At 41.4% G+C, this 20,076-nt stretch overlaps 1 protein-coding gene across 1 annotated transcript in view; it reads right to left on the bottom strand.

The window, feature by feature from the left end:
• Window positions 1–20,076, bottom strand: part of epha7 (eph receptor A7) — a 72,947-nt gene that overhangs the window by 11,486 nt on the left and 41,385 nt on the right. The window contains 5 exon segments of the mRNA XM_029462666.1: window positions 173–298; window positions 2,648–2,703; window positions 3,981–4,125; window positions 6,797–6,965; window positions 8,377–8,501. Of these exon segments, the coding sequence (XP_029318526.1) occupies window positions 173–298; window positions 2,648–2,703; window positions 3,981–4,125; window positions 6,797–6,965; window positions 8,377–8,501 (621 nt within the window).

Raw genomic sequence — 20,076 nt, 5'->3', positions numbered from 1 at the left:
CAGATGCAACCCACACATTAATTGCAATGAACTTTTCCCCCTCTTTGCAATTACACTATCAATATAGGATGTATAAAGCTGTGTCAACGTGTAAATATGTGGCTGTCAGTGTGATGTATGAGAGCACGGAATGACTAAACAGCAAGCGTTGAATGAATCGAGATGGGCTTACCTGCTCCAATAACCCGCTCAATTTTAATGCAGGAGGCGTCCAGCTCCTTGGCAAATTGATGGACAGCCCTGTTCGGGTCCTCGTAGGTTTCAGGGTCAATGTAGGTTTTGGTGCCTGGAAATTTAACTGTAGAAAGGTAAGAGGATTACTGTTATGATTAAATATGCACGCTACGCACCAGCGGGCACTTGACAGGCAAACGTTTAATAAGACCAGTGATTCAGAAGGAATTGCTGAACAGTCAGCGGCCGGTGTCAAAAGGGTTTTCACACAGGAAAATCCATCTCAAATGCAAAGCAAAGATTTGAGTAACCCGTGCGTGGTGGTGCGTGGATCTTATGAGGCTGTCGGTTACCTTTCACCTCCAAGCAGTTGAGACTACCTCACGGATGAATAATCTGTTTCCCTAAATTCTGATAATGCAACAGCAAGTTGACATTCTATGGAAGCAAAGAAAGGCTGTAATAACAACATAATTGTTTAACCACCTCTAAATCCTAAATGACACTTTATATCCTTGAAATACTTCATCTTGAGAACCATCTGTTTAGAAGATTCTATTATATAGAAGATTCAAGCGTCCCATGGTTCCAGAGGCTCAACATGTCTTTCTTGCATCATGTGACTGACAGCTTGATATGACATAAGTGTGATCAGTTGTGTTCAGGTTTGATTACTTGTCCTAGCACTAATGTTCAAACTCAAATTATTCATTTTGGGCTCTAAATAAAACCCAACCAATATTAGCAAACTGATTGTTTGACTTTGTGTGTACTTTTAGCTCCAACAGTGAACAAATGAATGTGATCAACTTGGATAAAGTTGAATCTTCTATCTGACTTTATCCTGAAAATATACAGTATATACTTCAAATAAAAAAAATGTAAATGCACCACTTCATATGACATTCTGGAAATAAGAGTTGAATTCATTCCAGATACTTCCAGATAGACGCTATGAATACATGTCAACATTAAGAATTGAGTAGTGATTAGAGCTCATGAGGCTCAAATTCTTACATTTATTTTCATCCAGAGTAAAAATAAAATAAAAATACATTTGCAGACACTACTTAGGGTTTTTCAGAAAATACATTTTGATTTAAAAATAAAAAGGTGTAATATTCTTTGAAAAATATAAAACAGTAACCATGATATGAGAAGAGTTCATGAATATCCGTGGAGTGAGAGCGGAAGCAGTTTGTAAAAAAATAAGGAAAACAAATAAGGGTGAAGTGAGGCCAGCGTTTGGGGTGGGGGGTTAACATTTTGCACAAATTAACAGCAAATGATGCTATTATGCACTATTAAGGGAAGACACCACTCATGGGGGCGATTACACTATGCACTTTAAATTCCACTGATAACAATATAACCTGTCAACTTTAAAATTTAATGAGCTACTCGAGCAACACTGGATAAACGCTGGACCAAAACAACACAATAGTGTTACAATCTCATAAGAGACACTTATTCTCTGTATGGAGGAAAGGCAATGTGGTCAATGCAACCGCGTAAATACAACAAATGCATTGTGCTCCAGCGAGGGGACGCCGGCAGCTGAGATTTCCCTCCACTTGCTCCCATAATTGCTTGGTCCATCCGAGATGTCAGTGGATCTGATAGGAGATGTCTTATCACAACGTCCTCGCTGCTACATGGCAGACAAATTGGGTCTACATGTAGAATGTGGCTTCTGTCTCCCTGGCAGCCTCTGGTCATTTGATATTGCACGGCGGACTGCTCTACTAAGCCCGACACTCGCCTCCTTTTTGTTTTCTCACAGTTTGTTTTCGTTTTCTTCAGTAGGTGGGACCTGTGAGCTGCTGAGGTGGATCTGTCAGATACTTAGCAGTAGCCAACCTGGGCTCACCGGCACTGCCTCCGCTTTAGCCGTACACTTAGTGACACCCCTGACCCTTTGTTTCCAAATCAGCACTTTGCCTACAGCGTGGATCATTACTGCTCCACTTGGGGAAGCTGTCTGCAGCTGTATCTCCAGGGGCATCATTAGGGGAGGTGTATCAGTGTTAAAAAAAAAAAACCCTCCTACTGATAGCAGGCGCCTACAAGCAGTCCCTTGGACAGCGCAAACTGTGTGTACACCACAAACTCTGTTGCTAACTAAAACCATCTGAGGTATGGCTTTTTATTCTTTTTAAAGAACACTACTTCCTCACCGGTCAACCTCTACTCCCTCCCTGACAGCTGTCACATTCATGCATTTGTAATTTCCTAACTTCTTCATCTCCACAGACTGAGGCCAGCCAATCAGCAGCAGATGTTAGCCTGATTATTGCCGGCATTGACTCAAATCAAATGAAATGGGATCAAACACTCATGCCTGTGGGTGCTAAGGGGTTTATGGCACCCTTCCTGTTCAGATTGCAGTGATTGAGATGATGTTGTGTGTGTCTGTGTACATAGACATGTATACTTTATGTGTGTGTTTAGGCTAATGAATGCACACACTCACACTGGAAGTAGAGCTCCTCGTCTCCCTCCTGATCAGCTTTGCTATACCCGCAGTGCCTGCACGGGGGGAGAAGAAGAGAGTGGCAGAATCAACTGATTGTGCAGAGGAAATAAATGCCCTAAATTACAAGAATTTTAATGCCGTGCATGACAAATCTCCTGAGAAACTCAGCTGAGCAGCAGGAGCTGTGAACTCAACAGCTTACATCCTGGAAAAGGAGCTTGAGTATCTAATCATGTTACATATCAAATAGTACATGCACTGTAAAGGACTGTTCAACATGTCTTGGTATATCAGTTTGTAATATTAATGTGTTGAAGGTTCTCTCAAGCAGGTGTTTTGCTGCACAGAGTTGGTCTTTGAGCACAACAGAAAGGGGGATGACGTGGGCAGGTAAAATAAGGCACGAGTGATGGACATGCACTTACTGTAGATGAAGTGTGTGTAGTGTGTCTCCACTGTTCGTTCTGTACACTAGAACTCAGAACACTGCCTTTATTTACAGGCCTAGTCACTACATCCACTGCTATGTGTTTCCTTGTTCTCATGGATTAGCAAAGTGGGAGTCATAATTCAAAAAATTCAAAGGCACAAGCCTGTTTACATTAACACTTAAGGAGAAAAGTCAACTACAACTCCAAGCACAGCATTCTAAAACTGAAAAATGTACATTAAGAGCTAAGTGGTGGGCTTTGTGTTTTGCAAGGTCTGCATTAGCTGCTAGCAGTTTCTGTTTGTACTGAAGAAACTAAACTAAAGACTGTCAGGCCATTTGTGAAGTTATAAACAACTTATTTTTAAATGAGTTCTACTCAGATTTATGGATCTTTCTATCTTCAACTGACATCGGACATACTGCTCACTGGAAAGTGAAAGTCATAAGCTTGACTTAACTTATCACTCAGACCTAAGTTAGTCAAGAGCGGTCATGTTTGACTAATTCTGATGAACGCACCATTGAAAACTAGTTCTGATAAAATGCCGTTCATGCAAATGAAAACACAGTATGTGAGGGGATGATGAGAATGACAGTGGGCTGGGTGCTTTGTGGTGGAAAACAATTATGTGCCATACTTCATCCTGCCCTCCGGATCTCACACACTCACACAGGAATGCAGAGCCAAAGCTCTCTCGCTCTGGAGTACTTGTCTCATAATGGCTCTGCAAAAAATAGCTTAAAAGTTTTGTTGGGGCTGGGGGGAAAAAAATGCATCACAACCCATTAGCACAGCATGCCACAAGATGATGGGTGCACGTGTGTGTGCATGTGACGACTCCACAAGCGTGGAGGCCTGTGAGTGACAGAAAGGCTAATTGACAAGCGCAGACTCACAGGAGCGGAGAGTCAATGGGGCCCGCGAGAGCGTACCTTCTCCCAATGATGAAGCCGAACACCATGAACACCAGGATGATGGTCCCCGCCACGGCCACCACCGCTATGATGATGACGGGGTTCTGCTCGCTGGAGACAATCGCAGCTGACGAGACGGACACACACACAAACACATGGACAGACATGCAGAAAGACAGAAATGTTTAACTTCAGACTACAATCTGCAGGACATAATTGAGCCCACTGAGAGGCGTGGAGAATGAAACCCCCCCTCCTCTTCTTTCCTCTGAGAGAGTGGAGGAGGGACGCTTCTATTTTTGAGCCGTCCTTATACACACGGCTCTACTGTTTCAGAAAGTGGGCTTAATAGTCCCAGACGGCGACGGCAATGCCCTTCATCTCAAACAAAGACACATTCAGGTTGGATTGTTTCCCATTCAGAGCTCTCTGTTCAGAGACTGTTTGCGTTGACAAACTGCCGATTGCGCTGAAGAATGGCTTGCTGTAGCATCACATAAAGTCAATGTGAGTGGTGTATGAGGGGGGAAATTCATGCATTTTAAATCAAGTGGATCTGCACTGTATAAATACTTGGAAAGAGATTTGTTTTCTTCGTTGTGGCCTCTCTGAGGAGGCGGGGGGCTTGAATATGTGCCGCCATTCGATCAGCTGTTCCTCAATCAAGCGTCAATATCTCCACAATTGTCTGTTTTTGGAGGAATTAAAAGCACTTAACTGTCATGTTACACATTTGCATGTTTCCCTCTTGAGGCTAGTGGTCCATTGTGCTGGTCAAGGACACTTTGACTGGACTGCAACCATCTAACCTTGTTGCAGGACACACTCTGCATGTGGCATGAGTAATTAATGTGTGCTTTTATGCAGAGATGTTGGATGTGAGGTGGGGGTCTTTGGATGGGCAAGTTGGATGTTGGGGTTCAAAACTAAAGAGAAATGAGGAAAACAGTGACTGGATGGAGGTTTTCACAAATTAGTGGAGGGCTAACCACGGCCGGACTGCAAAGACCTGATTAATATCAATCTTCTCATCTCATTCTGGGAAAACAAAGCTAATAACCATATTCCTGTAAATGTTGATATTACTTTAATGTACAGAAGCCCTGAGAGGCAAGTGAGAGAAAATAAATCTGATCTACATTGTTGTATCTCCTGTGGTTATGACTTAAGAAGAGGTGAACAACATGTTTTTCCAGGATAATCTTTATCTTGTTCTAAATAGGATTAAAAACCTTCATATATTGTGTGTTATTGTTGCATAACTTGCTGTGTTTAGAGTACATGGAGAAACTAAATATCACCTGGAAGAAAATATGAATACTTTTAGTCCTATTTAGAACAAGGGGAAGCTGTGCACTTCAGCCTCTTGTGGCCAATTGTGACAAAACAAAAGCAATAACCTGCAAAATATGTTTTTCAAAATGATCCTGCCAACATTTAGTTTTTTTCAATCTGTTTCACAGAGGAATTTGTTTTAAGGAAACTTAGCAAGATTTTCATCACAAAACCTTTGTTACCTTTGTGTTATGACTCAGGAGAGAAAACTATTTAGATCAGACTTATAAAATGGATCACAAGAATATTTCTGTTCTCAGTTGTGTCTTAGGTTTTGCACAAGGTTGCCAACATTCTTTTTTTTTTAGGAATCCTACTTGGAAGGCTATACCAACGTATAATTGGTCATTAACAGCTGTTTTGGCTTCATTTAAGGAAGTCTGAGATGTTTAATCTGTGGACAGAAAGTGTCACATAACTTCCTGTGTATCCATGTTAACATCTTATAATGCTAACACAAGCAGCTCACAGCAGCAGCTCTCACCTACACTCTGTAACACACTGCGCCTCTCTCAGGGCAAAGTTAATGCAACTTATTAGACTTAAATGAGTTTATCCTCATGACGCTACAGTAGCTTGTCCTTGTGTTCAGTGATTTCTCCCATGACGTGTTGTCAGCATAAAGTCAAAGCAATTTGTCATTGCTTAGCTTGAAAGCATAATTTCCCAAGGTTATTACTACAGTAGCTGGAAACATTAACAGGTTGTGCATACATTTTGAAGTTGAAAGCCTGTGCTCTGAAATGATGTGATGATATACTGTCATGGTTAAACTCTCCCTCTGTTAGATGCTTGGCATTGGTGCATTTGCAGACATACTAATGTTCTCTGAGGGGTTTTCATAAAAAAATCAGACAGGTGCAAACTTGCAAGGAAAGTGGCAATGAAGAGGTGAAACTTTATCGAATGAAAAGCAGTAGAGCTGTGGCAATGATACAGCATTCGTCCCTTAATGCAAAACCAAGCTACTACTTTCACTTGCTACATATGTTCACTGTTTAAACACTACACACACTGAAAATGTGTCAAAAAGAACAAAACAGTAAAATATGCAATATATAGAAAAGTAAATAAAAGCAGCAATAAAGGAAAACATAAAAAAGAAAGAAAATTATATATTTACAGGAAAGATTTACATTTACATATACATAGGCCTATATATATATATATGTATATATATATATATATATATATATATATGTATATAGATATATATATATATATATATATATATATATATATATATATATATATATATATATGTATATATATATATATATATATATATATATATATATATATATATATATATATATATATATATATATGTATATATATATGTATATATATATATATATATATATATATATATATATATATATATATACATATATATATATATCTATATAAATATATATGTATATATATATAAACATAAAGTACATACTGTATATAGATCCTACCTGTGGCCTCTTCCTTGGTGGTGATCTCCAGTCTGGGGCCGTAGGTGCCGTATCCTGCCTCTGTGAAGGCCCTGATCTGGAACACGTAGGCTGTGCTGGGCTTCAGGTTGTTCACTGTGGCGGATGTGGACTTGGACCTCACCGTGGAGTAGACCCGGTCCTTCTGATCCTAAACAAGTAATAAATCATGTTTTATAAGAAATAAGAAAAAATTCCAACTGCTGCGTGAAAGTCTGGTTTATAAGTGAGTCTCACTGAAGTGTTATCTTAAAGTCTTTCCTTCCAAAATACCGCAGATATACTTCAGAGGATGTAATTACCTTCACTTTGTAAAGGGAATAAACGTGATTCAACAATGTATTAGTCTTTTTAATATTCAGTATAATAAGTTCTAAAATAGTGTACAACTTATAAATAAGTTAATAAGAAAAACAGACCTGTATTTAAATCCGGCAGTCATTAGGGACTTGCCTTTATAGTTTTCCCTGTTTGTATAATTATAATTCTCCCTTTCTTCTCATCAGTTTGCTGTTGTCCTCAACACTTCCCACATGCTTACCTGTTTTAATGATTTCATTATAGTTCATTCATTATTTCGTTTTGGTCTCAATAGCTTTTTCCCTTTTCATGACAACTGTACATGTTATACAACTCAGCCATTTTAATTATATTAAGGGTGAGGCCGCTTTGAGTGACAGGTGAACGCCGCTCAGGTTGCAAGCCGCTAGCTGTCTGCTCTGCTGCGTCATCTCCATCGACCACACCCATTTGTGTATGAGCTGGGACTCAGACGGGCTTCAGTGCCAAGATAGCGGCAGAAACCTATGGGTGACGTCACGGAGACTACGTCTATACTTCATACAGTGTATGATTTTAACATCTTATCATTAGACAGCCTGCCACATGAACTCACATGAAAATATCTTCTTTATTAAGAAATCTATTTGGATGCACAGGCTGTGCGCAATGTGTACTTTGGTGTTGATCTGTAAATGTTTTGCTCGGATAGCTCAAATGGAATGTCAGGGTCTGTTAGGGCTGTAGTTGTTGTTGTTTCCAATTTTCCACTTTTAAGGCTGGGCAGACCACAGCCACAGTACGTGACATAGGAGACTGATTCAGTGTTCGCGAGAGGCTGTGGCCACAGGACTGGCATCAGAGCTCTGCTACCATGCCTTTCATTTGCTGGCTTAAATTCGCTCCATTAAACCTTGCTGTAAAAAGCTGATGTGTTCAGACTTAAAACACAGGGATGCAGCGGTATAATCTATTTGGAAAGAGAAAGGAGATAAGAGTAGCAGATTACTAATTCTGGCAGTGCATCAGCCACAGATTGTGTGTGTGCTAACATGTGCGTGGGGGCGGCTGTGAAGGACTACAGCCTGATTAAAATCTTATGAGCATCTCATTCATTATTGCAATTATGAGACAAAGAAAGTACTTCCAGAATCTTGTGAATTCCACTCAAAGCAGCATGCAGATAGAATACAAAATGAAGAGTCTGCAAACGTGAATGTGAAGTGAGAGATTGAGGGGAGAGGGTTTCATAAAAAGACAAGGACACAAACTGCCAAACTCACCTTTTCGTAGTATTTGATTTCATATTCTGTGATGACGCCATTGGGTTGCTGGGGCTCCTGCCAGGACAGCTGGATGCTGCGCTGCTGCACCTTCTCCTTGATGACCTCGCTGACCTGGGAAGGAGCTGTTTAGACAAGAACATGTCAATAAGCGGAGGGCAAACCTTGTCTGTACGCACTTGTCTAATATTCATAGGGACGCTTCCAAACGATTACACCTCATGAGAAAAATGATAAGCAGAAGATAGCATTACCCCAGCCAGTGGAAAAATGCAACATCTAGATTATGAATGACAATTCACTTTAATTCATTCTAACATTTCTCTCAGTTCTCTCAGAGGGAGAGGGGTGTACCTGTAACCTCCTGACATCAGTCTCATACACGCCAATTGTCTCTGGCTCTTTGCATGACTCATTTTAAGAGTCTGGTTGTCTGGATTAACTGCTGCCACATTTAGATTTGATAAACAGTGCACACACCGTTCTATTTTTTTGATGTCAAAGCCCAAAGGTAAATGATGGTAACAGCCTTGTGTAGTGGGAACTTAAGCTACATCGGTGCCATGTAATGTGTGAGCAGAGAGCTCTATCATTAACGCTACTGCGAAACTCAGCGATCTCAGAACCCATCAGATGTCAGTCGTATTACTATAACCCTCTGCAGGAAAGAGCCAATATTTCTGAGATCCTGTGCAGCCAGTGGATATCTGGGCCAAGACTTCCTTTTCTCTTCTTCTGCTCATTGTTAACAGTCTGATTAGCAACTTGAGAAAACAGAACACTTCTGGTACCAAAATCATGATTTTAGGACAGACACCGCCTCATTTGTTCTTCTTTCATCATACACACACTCCTTCTTAGAAAGTTCTTGAAACAAGTCGATTTTTATTATAAACCGATTCAAATATTCCTATTACATTTTTAAACTTCTCACTTCTCTGACCTCAGAAATTGGAGATTCAACACTCACTACTTCCACAAGTTCTGCAGCTGTGCCTTTTGGTAGAACCTTCACCCATCTGGGTTATAATCACTTTCCTTTTTGCTGCACTTTCCTTAAAGAACCGAGAGAGAACGAAAGAGGGAAAGCTTTTTGGGTTACTAAAGCTCATCTCAAGGAGATGAGGATATAAAAGAAACATGTATATCTGCACTCTCAACAGCCCAAACATCCTTTCTGTAAACATACTGTGAATGTTGATGACTCATGCTGCTCTTGGGTCCAAACATATCAATTAACACGTCTTAGCAAGTTTGAAAAGGTGTCCTGGGGACGACGTGAAGACACAAGTAAAATCCACTCCTCAGAAGCTCCACTTTCTGTTTCCTGGAGCTTTCATGGATCAGGGAAATGTTTCAAATGAAAGGAAGGCCTGTGAATGACGAATTTACACCAAAGATGTGACTTATTAAATGACAGTGTGATGATGTGAATTTAGTTGATCATCTGATTTGAGCAATTTACAAATGTTGAAACAGAACAAGCTTTGGTTTCTTTACTGACGTGTGGTATGTTCAAAAATCTCAACTCTCAAGACTCAAGAGACGTGTTGGTGCTGAACAACCAACAGGAGACAAAACCTCTCTCCTTTGACCAGCAGAAGCTGCTGAAGTGTCTGTGCCATGCTCAGTGACCCGGTGCGAGCGGACCTCTGTGTCCTTAATGCAGCCTGACCTTAGATTGTTTTAAAATGACCTGCCACTAATGACTCCGGCTGGATTAAAACCTCATTAGGCCTCATCGGCATTCCTGACAGTAATGTGCACGACAGCAGACATCCAAGACCTTGTCAAAAACCTTCTGTTGTGACATGTTCACTCATAATCCACCCAAAACACTGGAGCAATGTATCCTTTCTCAGCGCAGTTGGCCGGTCAAAGGGACGATTGAGTTTTCTCTCCCGAGTCACAACAAGCAGTTAGTGCAGCTCAACTTCATCCAATTTGGCTTTGTTCTCTTCCCCCGTCCAGGCAGCGTCCTTCAAATATGGACCTTTCTCCTCCCGATCCTGAATCGGTTTGGTTTATGGGCACTAAATGATGCTTCTTGTCTGTGTTTACTGCTTTAATCTGACATTTGCTCTCATCCCCTGCAGATATCTTTGTCTACTCGTCTTGTGCAAACAGAAACACTGCTGCAGGAACTCTTGGACTTGAACACTAACTGACCTGGGTGTTTTTATCTTTTAAACTTCTTACTTTGTGACTAAATTCATTGCAACATTAATTCATAGTAACTTACTATGTTTGAAAGAAAATTATATATTTACAATTATATGTTTAAAATATGAAACAGGAATCAGATTACTGATTGAATAGCGATTCAGAAGCTTACAGCTACATATTGTACAACATGCAGCATCAAAGAAACATTTCTTTCAGGACCATAATGTGTTTACCTTTTGTTGTCTGTCTTTTTTTTCTACTTCTCTTTTGAAAATCAATCAATAATAAAGACCATAGATGTTGTTTTTAAGAAGTACATATAAAAACAAACACATCGATTCAAACAAACACTGATGATGATACGATCCAAACCCAACGCTGCGCTTTAATCTGTAGACAACACATACTGTAGACGTTTCCTGTTGCCAAGAAATACACACATCTTTGGTCTATTCTGCCTCAAGCTTTGGCCTTTAACTATTACAAAAGTGTTTGAAATGTCATATATGTCTTAATCTAAAACAGAGGATTACTTGTCATGGACACAAATGGTCTTACAACAAAAAAATACTATGAAGTTAAAAGGTACACTCCAGCAATTTGTATTGAAGTCCAATAGCGACTCACAAGAGAACAATACTAGAATACCAGACTTGTAGTCTGTAGTATGGGGCAAGATTCAAAATCACTGGATTCTGCACTTCCCATAATGCAACTCAGGAGTGTTTAGAGGTTCAGGGTGAGCAGGAGACTCAAACTACCAACCCTTGGACCAAATGTGTCTTTTTAGATATCCTGAATTCAAGTTCCTGGGTGAAGCCATGAACATGCTGTATCCTACCCTTCCCATGATGCAACTCGACACACTCCGAAAATGCCAGATTGCCATTGAGAAAAATGAAGACAGGTTTCTGTTGCCAAGTCGTACTTAGTGTTGATATTTTCTGCCTCCAACTTTGGCCTTTCGCGTCCTCAAATAAAGTTTGAAATGTCCTACATGTGTTCGTGAGTTTCAGTTACCTTGTATGCCTCTTGCTGACAGAGGAAATACATTTTCATTTATAAAAGAAACAGAATTGTCAGAGACACAGGGTTTTCAAACGGCAGCACGGATATTGCCAGAGCCGCAGAGCCAGCGTGCAGCATGAGGAGCTTCTTTCCACACAGCTTCTTCTCCCTCCAGACTGTGACGCAGTCCCAGGCAGCAGATCTGCCCCATTTACTCCCCTTTGGCCCGCGGCTGGAGTAGCAATGACTCAGCTCAGCCCCGCCCAATCCTTCGCTCCCACACCCCGCCACGGGTGACAGAGAGCTGTGTTTCCACAGAGATCATGAGATCAGGGAGCAGTATTAGAAGACGTGGCGTTCCACGAGCTAAAAGGTGATCATTCCAGGAAGGTCATTTTCAGAATGGAACGCATTTAATTTCTCGGGGCTGTAAATGAAAACCAGATTTGAGCATTCATTCTGAGAAAAAGCTGCTCCTCTGGATCTCTCTGTCCCACTGGATCACTCAGGCGGTACTGTGTGACAGCCATGACACGACTGACTTGATGTGAAGGAGACCAGAGCCAGTCAGCCACTCTCACACTTCTGACATACCTGTGGGGCTTAGCACGGCGGAAAATGTTAGAATTGTTATCCCCGTCTTAAAGACTGTTTGGGAAGGCATTTGTGCATTCATTTTGCAATATTACAAAATGTGTTAGTGACCTCGAACACCTTCTCCTGTAAAGCTAACTGATCCAGAAGCCAGTCGCCACCGTGCCTTGCATCTGAATATCTTGTGAATACATTAGACAGTGCGTTTTAATATCCTCTTCTTTCAGTCAGCCGTCTGATTTCAACTCCGAGGCGAGAAAGCAGAGCGGAGGTAGTTCATTACATAAGCGTCATTCTTTGCCTGTGTGCTCGCCTCATGGACCGTACCAATGCTATAAGCTCATATATTAATTACTGCTGTTTTCAAGATGTGATCGTGTATCTTAACGCCAACGGCACCATCATGGTTGAGACGCACAAGATTGCTGGCATTTAATAGTATTTTTAAAGGTTTTAAACAGGTTTTTAATTTGAACAGGAGATTACAATGTCTCCTTGAGATAATAATAGTAAAAAGAAGAATCCTTTGGGCCCAATACGGACACATAAACAAACGTAAAGCACAGCATCCATTATAATTAAAACAGTGGAAATAAAATGTGTTTGACAAAGGAAACTGACTATACTGTTTTGTGCAACAACTGACACTATGTGCTGGATTAAAACACAAGTCCTGCATTAATAAAAGTCCTTTCATCACCTTAAGGCTGTAGAGTTTTATTTCAAGTATTTAAGTTAACGTATTTAAAGCACTGCTTTGCCAGCTGGTTCTTCTCTCCATCATATCAAGTATTTCACACATTGAGAGCGTTTGATACCTTTAACATATGTAAAGGTTTGCTAACTCTTTCATCGCTGCAGAGCTGGATATTGACAGTTCAGGGGAGGCGGTTGTTAAACTGAAGCCTTTTTAACACATCATCTCCAGAAGCCTGTGAAACAAAAGCCTAGCGACAGTTTGGTTTGGCTGGGTTGACACTAACGAGGTATGACATAATCAAAATGACTTCTACTTGATGCTGTCACAACATTAAGACATAACAGAGCAGAGAGCAATGTTGGCATCTTGGGAAAAATGGGCCTTTAAGGAGTAGTCTCTGCATGACACCCCAAAACAAACTGTGATTGTTATGGATACAAATAGTTCTCTTAAAGGAATTAGGATTAATATTACACTTCCATAAAGTTGGCAGACTCACAAGAGACAGATTAAAAAATGAACTGTCACATTGAAGGAGCAAAGGCTGAGATACGCTGACATTTAGGTCTCAGCATGAGACAAGCTCCAAAAAATACTGGTTCCTACATTTCACATGAATAAAATTGGTCGTCTCTCAAACTACACGGTCAGGGGGCAGATAAGTGTTTTTTTAAATGTCCTGCGATATTTGAGATATTTTGACTTTCAGTCCCGAGCATGAGGCAACGCACAACTACTGGGCTCTACATTTACCATAATGAAAGCATTGTTTTGTTTGACTGAAATACCTGGCAAACACTGTGTAACCCAGACTGCTGTAAATTGTAGTCTGAGCCAAGATGATCCCGATGACATCATCAGGTATTTTCTCAGACTTGAAAAGACTCAATAAAGCTCCTCCAGAGCCACAGAAGACTAGTGAACTGACTTTTGTCAAACTAGCTCCCGCTCCTCTCCTCTCCATGTTATGCTCTCCTGGTGGGGATCAAAGTCCTTCTCTGCATGGAGGATGCAATTTACATTTGAAGACAGGAAGATTATTTCATCAAATTTCATGTGACCCCAGCTTGTCTTTACAGCAGGAATGCCTGTGTATGTTTGTGTGTGGGCGTATACTTGCCTGTGTGAACCCTGTAGGAAGTGTGTGTGTGTGTGTGTGTGTGTGTGTGTGTGTGTGTGTGTGTGTGTGTGTGTGTGTGTGTGTGTGAGGGTGGGTGTTATCTGCCCCTAGTTACTCTCCACCTGAAATTAGCTTTCGTCTTAGCTCTGAAGGCCATTCAACCAGAACTCCCTTTAGTAACCGTGTGCACACTCAGAGAGTCACATTGTAACGGATGAAGGACAATAATAGACCTGGGCTCTGATGAATGTGACGGGAAGTGTCAGAATGTCACTTTGTCAGATGATCATGGCTTTAACTTGTGTTGCAAATCATTTCAAGGCCTCAAAAGGCCAAAGACATAATCATACTTGACACGTGAAACGACGCGACGCTAAAGGTGTTGCACATAGTGACAAATTATCACAGGACTATTAGCCTTTTTTAGCTTTTTATTTTGGTTTTCAGGCGCACAAACTCTCATCAACCTCTTTCCATTAGCAGCAGGCAGCTGTTTCCAGAGAGAAAAGTATAATTAACCCATAACTTCTTAGTGTCTCCTCGTTTTTTTAAAGCAAACCTGCACCCTTGTATGTATCTACAGTATATTACACAATCTGATCAATCTAATTCTTTCACAAGCTCTCAATTAGAAAGAGCATGTGGAGTTTTTCCAGACAAAGCTAAAGCTGCAGCGTGTCCTCCCTTCAAACGCTCACAGTATCATCTCTGGAACATTTTGATTGACAGATGATTCCTATTCATCACTAACACTTTAGGTGGAGATGCATGCCATACCCTTGAACCAAGTGTGTTCAAGGGTATTTGCGTGTTTGAAAATAGAGTTTTAAAGAGTCTGGCAGAGGACGAAGTGCTTGCTGCATAACAATGCCGGTCGAGGCAGGGACACCTTTAGTGACCATGCAGGGGGTCAAAGGCGGCTGCTTTTGAAAGCAATTAGCTAGGCCTGATTTGAAGGAGACCTAGGCTGGGGCTTTCATGTTCTATAGGGCTGACAGCTCCAGAGGTGATGGGATGATTATTAATACATTTCTGATGCTTTCACCACTGACTGCTCAACACAGCCATCACATTTCCCCTCATTATTTCCCAGTTCAAGGACCCCACTATCATATATATGTATTCAAGTCGATTCTCTGGATCAACAGAGAGGTTTCACATCCCGTTCTCTTTGCTTCAAAGCTTTTTTGTCTTGAGTGTAATGCAATGTAATCAAATGATGGTGGTATGTGTTTCGCCATAAAGGATGTGGCAATAAAGACTTTAAAGTCTTTACACAATAAAGCATTAGATGTCAATGAGCGTTTCTTCTTCAGCTAATAGAATCCCTCCTTGAATTCTTCCTGTGCTCAAGCAAGTAAATGTTTTGGGTGTGTGATTTGCTGAGTGCATCACCCACACCTAACAGCTTAAGTATAGCCCTGTGCGCTACTGTGAAGCAAGGAATCAGAATCACAGTGGAAGGTCAGTGGGGGAAATTGCATTCATGCTACACTGACATGCACACACAAGGCGCACTGTGCATGATTGCCCCTCCAATGCTTCGTGACAGGGAGTTCATTTTAACCAGCAGTGGTGTTCCATGCCACACGCTCTCCTATAATATCAAAATGCCATTCAGTATTGTAGCAGATGCAGAAATCATTGGTCAGCTTTGTTACATAATTGTTAAGCCAGCAGGGACCCCACTTATTGAAGAATCACTCAGCTTTCCTATGTCAATGTCCAAATTAGGGAGCAGGGCTGGCAGCCTATCATCAGCCACTCTTAGCACACTCCCTGATTTCTACAGCTAGAACGGGGTCTGCATTCGCCATATTTATTTCCCCTCATGTCGGGAAAGAATAGAGTCATCTTGACTTTTTTATTGTATCATAGCCAACATTTACATAATCATATACCAGTGATGGAGAAATGATGACCCTGTTCACACTGGCCACAAACACTCTGACGAGATATAAGGTGCCCAGACTTTCCCAGAACCAGACCAGCTTTAAGGCATTTTCACTAGACTCAAGGTCTAAATGCAGGAAAGAAGACAACATAGATGAAATTCATAATTAGAGCTTCCTTTACTACATGAACAGATAACACAGACATATTTTGGAATGTTTTAAAGATTGTAAGCAAGGACTGAGCGGGACGTTTTACAGTTTTTAAATAAAGCACTGTGTCTAAATGACCATAAACATATCTTTGACATTTTTACACAGCAATTCTTTGTTACTTATGAACCTACATTGACACAGACAAACATTATATATCTGCGAGCTAATAAGACGTATTTTAATAATGCCTGGTATGAACAGTAATTTCCTGCTCTGTCTCACAGAAACCAGGTCATGTTTTAGAAAGTTGTAATGATCAGCTGGTGAACAGCAACATGAGTCAAAGGACAATGACACGGAGCATAAACTAAATGTGTGCTGCAGCTCGATTGTGCCAAAGCCGAGTCTTTACCACAGACATAAAACTGAGCCTCTTCATTTAAAATCTCAAAACTGTTCAAAGAAGAAACACAGGCCCAGTTGTTTGTAAAAAAAAACGTCCCAGGCTGCCAAATAAGAACATTTGTTGACTTATTCTGGCAATCATAATTATAGTGACAATGCACAGCAGACCAGCATGCGGGTGCAGGATGTAAGTGGCGTGGTGAGATGCAGGCTTGTTTCACGGAGGTCGCTGCAAATAAATGACAGGGTCAAAAACAGCTCTGCCACTTTGTAAATAAACCTTGGTTTTGTTCACAGACCATTTTCCATCCGAACCCACTTAATCAGAGTAATCCCAGAGAACTGCCTGTTTGCATGATACGCAGCCTGATACATTCCTAATTGCTAAATGTCCTGAGATCTGTACAATTCATTGACTAGACGGTCTGATGAAATCATAAACATACTTCATGCTTGTCAATATTCCTTTTCATGGTGTGCTGTGTTATAATGATGCTATCTAAGTGTGCTTCAGCACATGCACTGTCAGAGAGAATACACTGTGCAACAAACAGGCGCAGGCCAGATGAAAAATGAAAGCACTGGTATTTGTTATAATGTACACGCTTGGCTTTGCTTATCCGCTGCCTCGCTGACCTTTCTGCTACAAGCAGCTGCAAGGCATGTCTTTTCAAATACATGACCAGGCTAAGCAGAGATACGTGTTTGCATACACAGTGGCTTTATCATTTATCTTAATAAAACAAAGACTGTGGAGTGAAAAGGCACAGAGCCGATTACGGCGAGAGCCCGGCGCGGGGACTGTGGATATTTACAGGAGCTGCTAAGCAGCCAAACGGCCTTCCACCTCTTTGCTTCCCTTAAATGTCAAAGCACAGCCTGAGGGCCCCGCGCTCCAATCTGAAACCCTGATTGGACTTCTGAGCTCTGCAGGGATTGATAAGTGAGATAATTCACAAAATGCACTGATGGAGCACATCGGGTCAGAATCCTGAGGCACAGCTATTATTGTGAGGTTTTAACCCCTATAGTCACACTTATCTGTGGCTTCACACATAGGCAGCTGCTCCTAACGTTGCTTGTATTCCCTTATTATCGGTGAATAACTCTCATTTTTGGCATGAAGCTTAAGAAATATTAAAATTTCAAATTGAACCCACTGCAGCCAATTTAAAGAATGTGGGGACATATGATCGCTAAGGGCTGGCATCATACACATCCATGTATTATAGACATACATCTGTCATTGGAAAGATGATCATATTAATCAGTGCTCATATGCTCTTTAATCACAGACTTGGACAGGCTCCATCCCAGGGAAATCATATCCACGGCCCCTCCAGCCACGTCTGCAATTTTGCACAGAGCAGTCTAGTCCAACACACCGCTGATTGCCAACAGATTTAGGCCAGGCCTGCAGCTCTCCCAGACACCATGCAGTTAAATCAGATCAGAGCCAGAGACAAGTCTGACAAGCAGTGAAAATGACCCCGCTCATACTGCGGTGGACAGTTGGTAAGGTGCAGAATGTACTCCCCTGGCACTGTAGTCAGGTTGCTGAGCACCTTAATTCTGTACAGCACAATGCCAGATGAAGTGACACAGCCACACACTCCACAAGTTTGGTTATTTCAGGTGGTGTTTTGATATTTCATTTTGCAAAAACACAGAAGAAATCCACCGCTTAGAAAGTGGGACAAATCTGAAAGAGTGCAAACAAATCTCATTCCAGGGGGATCACCTTCATCTCAAAGGGGAACATAAACTAGGTGAAGACAACAACAACCAGAAACCTGTTCACCACCTAAACCCCGCTGACCCTCAGTGCTGACTCACACTGAGCAGTCAAGCTGTGCTCAAACCTATAAACCATTATTTTTTAATTCTATTGGCAATCATTTCCAAATATACCAACATATATAGTGCTGTAGAATGATGAACAAGCCTTGTAAAGTCAAAATATAATGGAGATTCAATATGTGGACAGCTGAAACAATCAGTAAATCAATCCATTAATTGATCAACAGAAAAACAATTGGTCAAATGTATTATTTATCTCAAGGGAACATCTCAGTGAAGCTGTGACTCCGATGTCTCTATTTCAAAGGTGTTAATGCTTTGGTCCCATTCACGCACACACGCATATTATTCTTTTTACAAATCCCACACTGATCTAATAAATGCCTGCTTCAAAGCTCGCACCTCATAATTCTGCCTGATAAAACAGAAAGCAGAGGGTGATGATGACCGGGAAGTAAGGGACTCATTTGACTATGCACACAGTTTGAGTCAAACAAGTGCATCTGCAGAACATCAAGCGGTGCATAGCCAGAGTAAATGCACCTGGTGATAAGGGATAAGACTGGAACGCCCAGCCGCAGTTCAGCAGCAGCCTTGTAATCAAGGGGACAACCTGATGCTGGCAGCGGCTCTCGTGATGAGTAACCCCCTGGCCAGACACTCCAGACAGGCCTCCAGCCAGGCAGGATGTGGGAGGAAAAAATAAAAAGATTGCACAAAAGCCTACTTACTGGCTGACTGTAGTTTTGAGGATTGGCTTTTTTTGTGTCTGTCATCAGCAGTGAGCTTTTCTATCACTCATCTGTCTGCTATGTGCTTACTTGATGTCTTCTTTATGAGCAGACAAAAAAGCAAATGACAGGACGTGAAGAGAACCAGACGGCAGCGCTTACACTTACAACAGGGTGTGTCGCCTCACACTCGACAAAAACACACAGCGAGCACATTTCTCCTGGAGGAATACATCCCAGTGACGATAGCTCACGTGTATCACTGCGTAGAACGTGCCGATCCTTTCAGTGACTGACCTCCTGAGCCACATCTTTTCTTCTTCGTGTTCTTTTCACTTATGGCAGCAGCTAACTGATTATGATTAATGACCGCTAAGCACAGACATAAGCATTGACTCTGTCTTGTAGGATTTATGGATATCGTGTGATTAAAACAAATATCTCATGCTTTTGAAACAAGTTCAGAATAGGTTTACTACAACTCCCTGCTTGTAACAATCTGTTTAGATAAAATGTATAATTTTGATTTATTATCAAGTGTCACATAAAAGTTCTTTGCGGTGCTAAAAAGCATCAGACTCTAACAAGAGCTAATTATTCCCAGACTCACGACAACACAGCCTGCCCTCTAATCCCAACAGTTTTCAACCGAAACTGTGCTGAGTGATCGGCTGCTTGTAGAGACAAAGCCAGCTCTCAGGTTGCCCGGCTGAACTCGGCACCCCCACGCCCCCCTCCAGTCAACACTGGCTTCCAGGGTGACTGGCTGTAATCGTCGGGCACAGAGTCAGATTCACTGCGTGGAGAGACGGCCAGTAATGCTGTAACACCTGCTAGATAAATAAGAGGGCTGCCACAGAATAAGTGTGCACATGAGGATGATGAAGATGCCAGACTTCAGGAGTTACAAAACGATGTGGACGATGTGGACCCAGGACAGAGAAAAGGAGGGCTTGCTGGGAGATGTCGCTATTTTAAGACCATATTGGTTTTAGTTTACATTGTGCTGATTAGGGGGGTTAATAAGGACACTTTCTTATCTCTATATATATTTGTGAGACAACCTGCTCTCACCCAGATACAATGACGGAAGGAGAAGGATGTATGGTGACCAAAAAACGTCAGCAA

This window comes from Cottoperca gobio, chromosome 24, assembly GCF_900634415.1.
Source record: "Cottoperca gobio chromosome 24, fCotGob3.1, whole genome shotgun sequence".
Taxonomy (NCBI): Eukaryota; Metazoa; Chordata; class Actinopteri; order Perciformes; family Bovichtidae; genus Cottoperca; species Cottoperca gobio.
The sequence above is the reverse complement of the archived record's forward strand: the minus strand, read 5'-3'. Positions and strand labels throughout refer to the sequence as shown.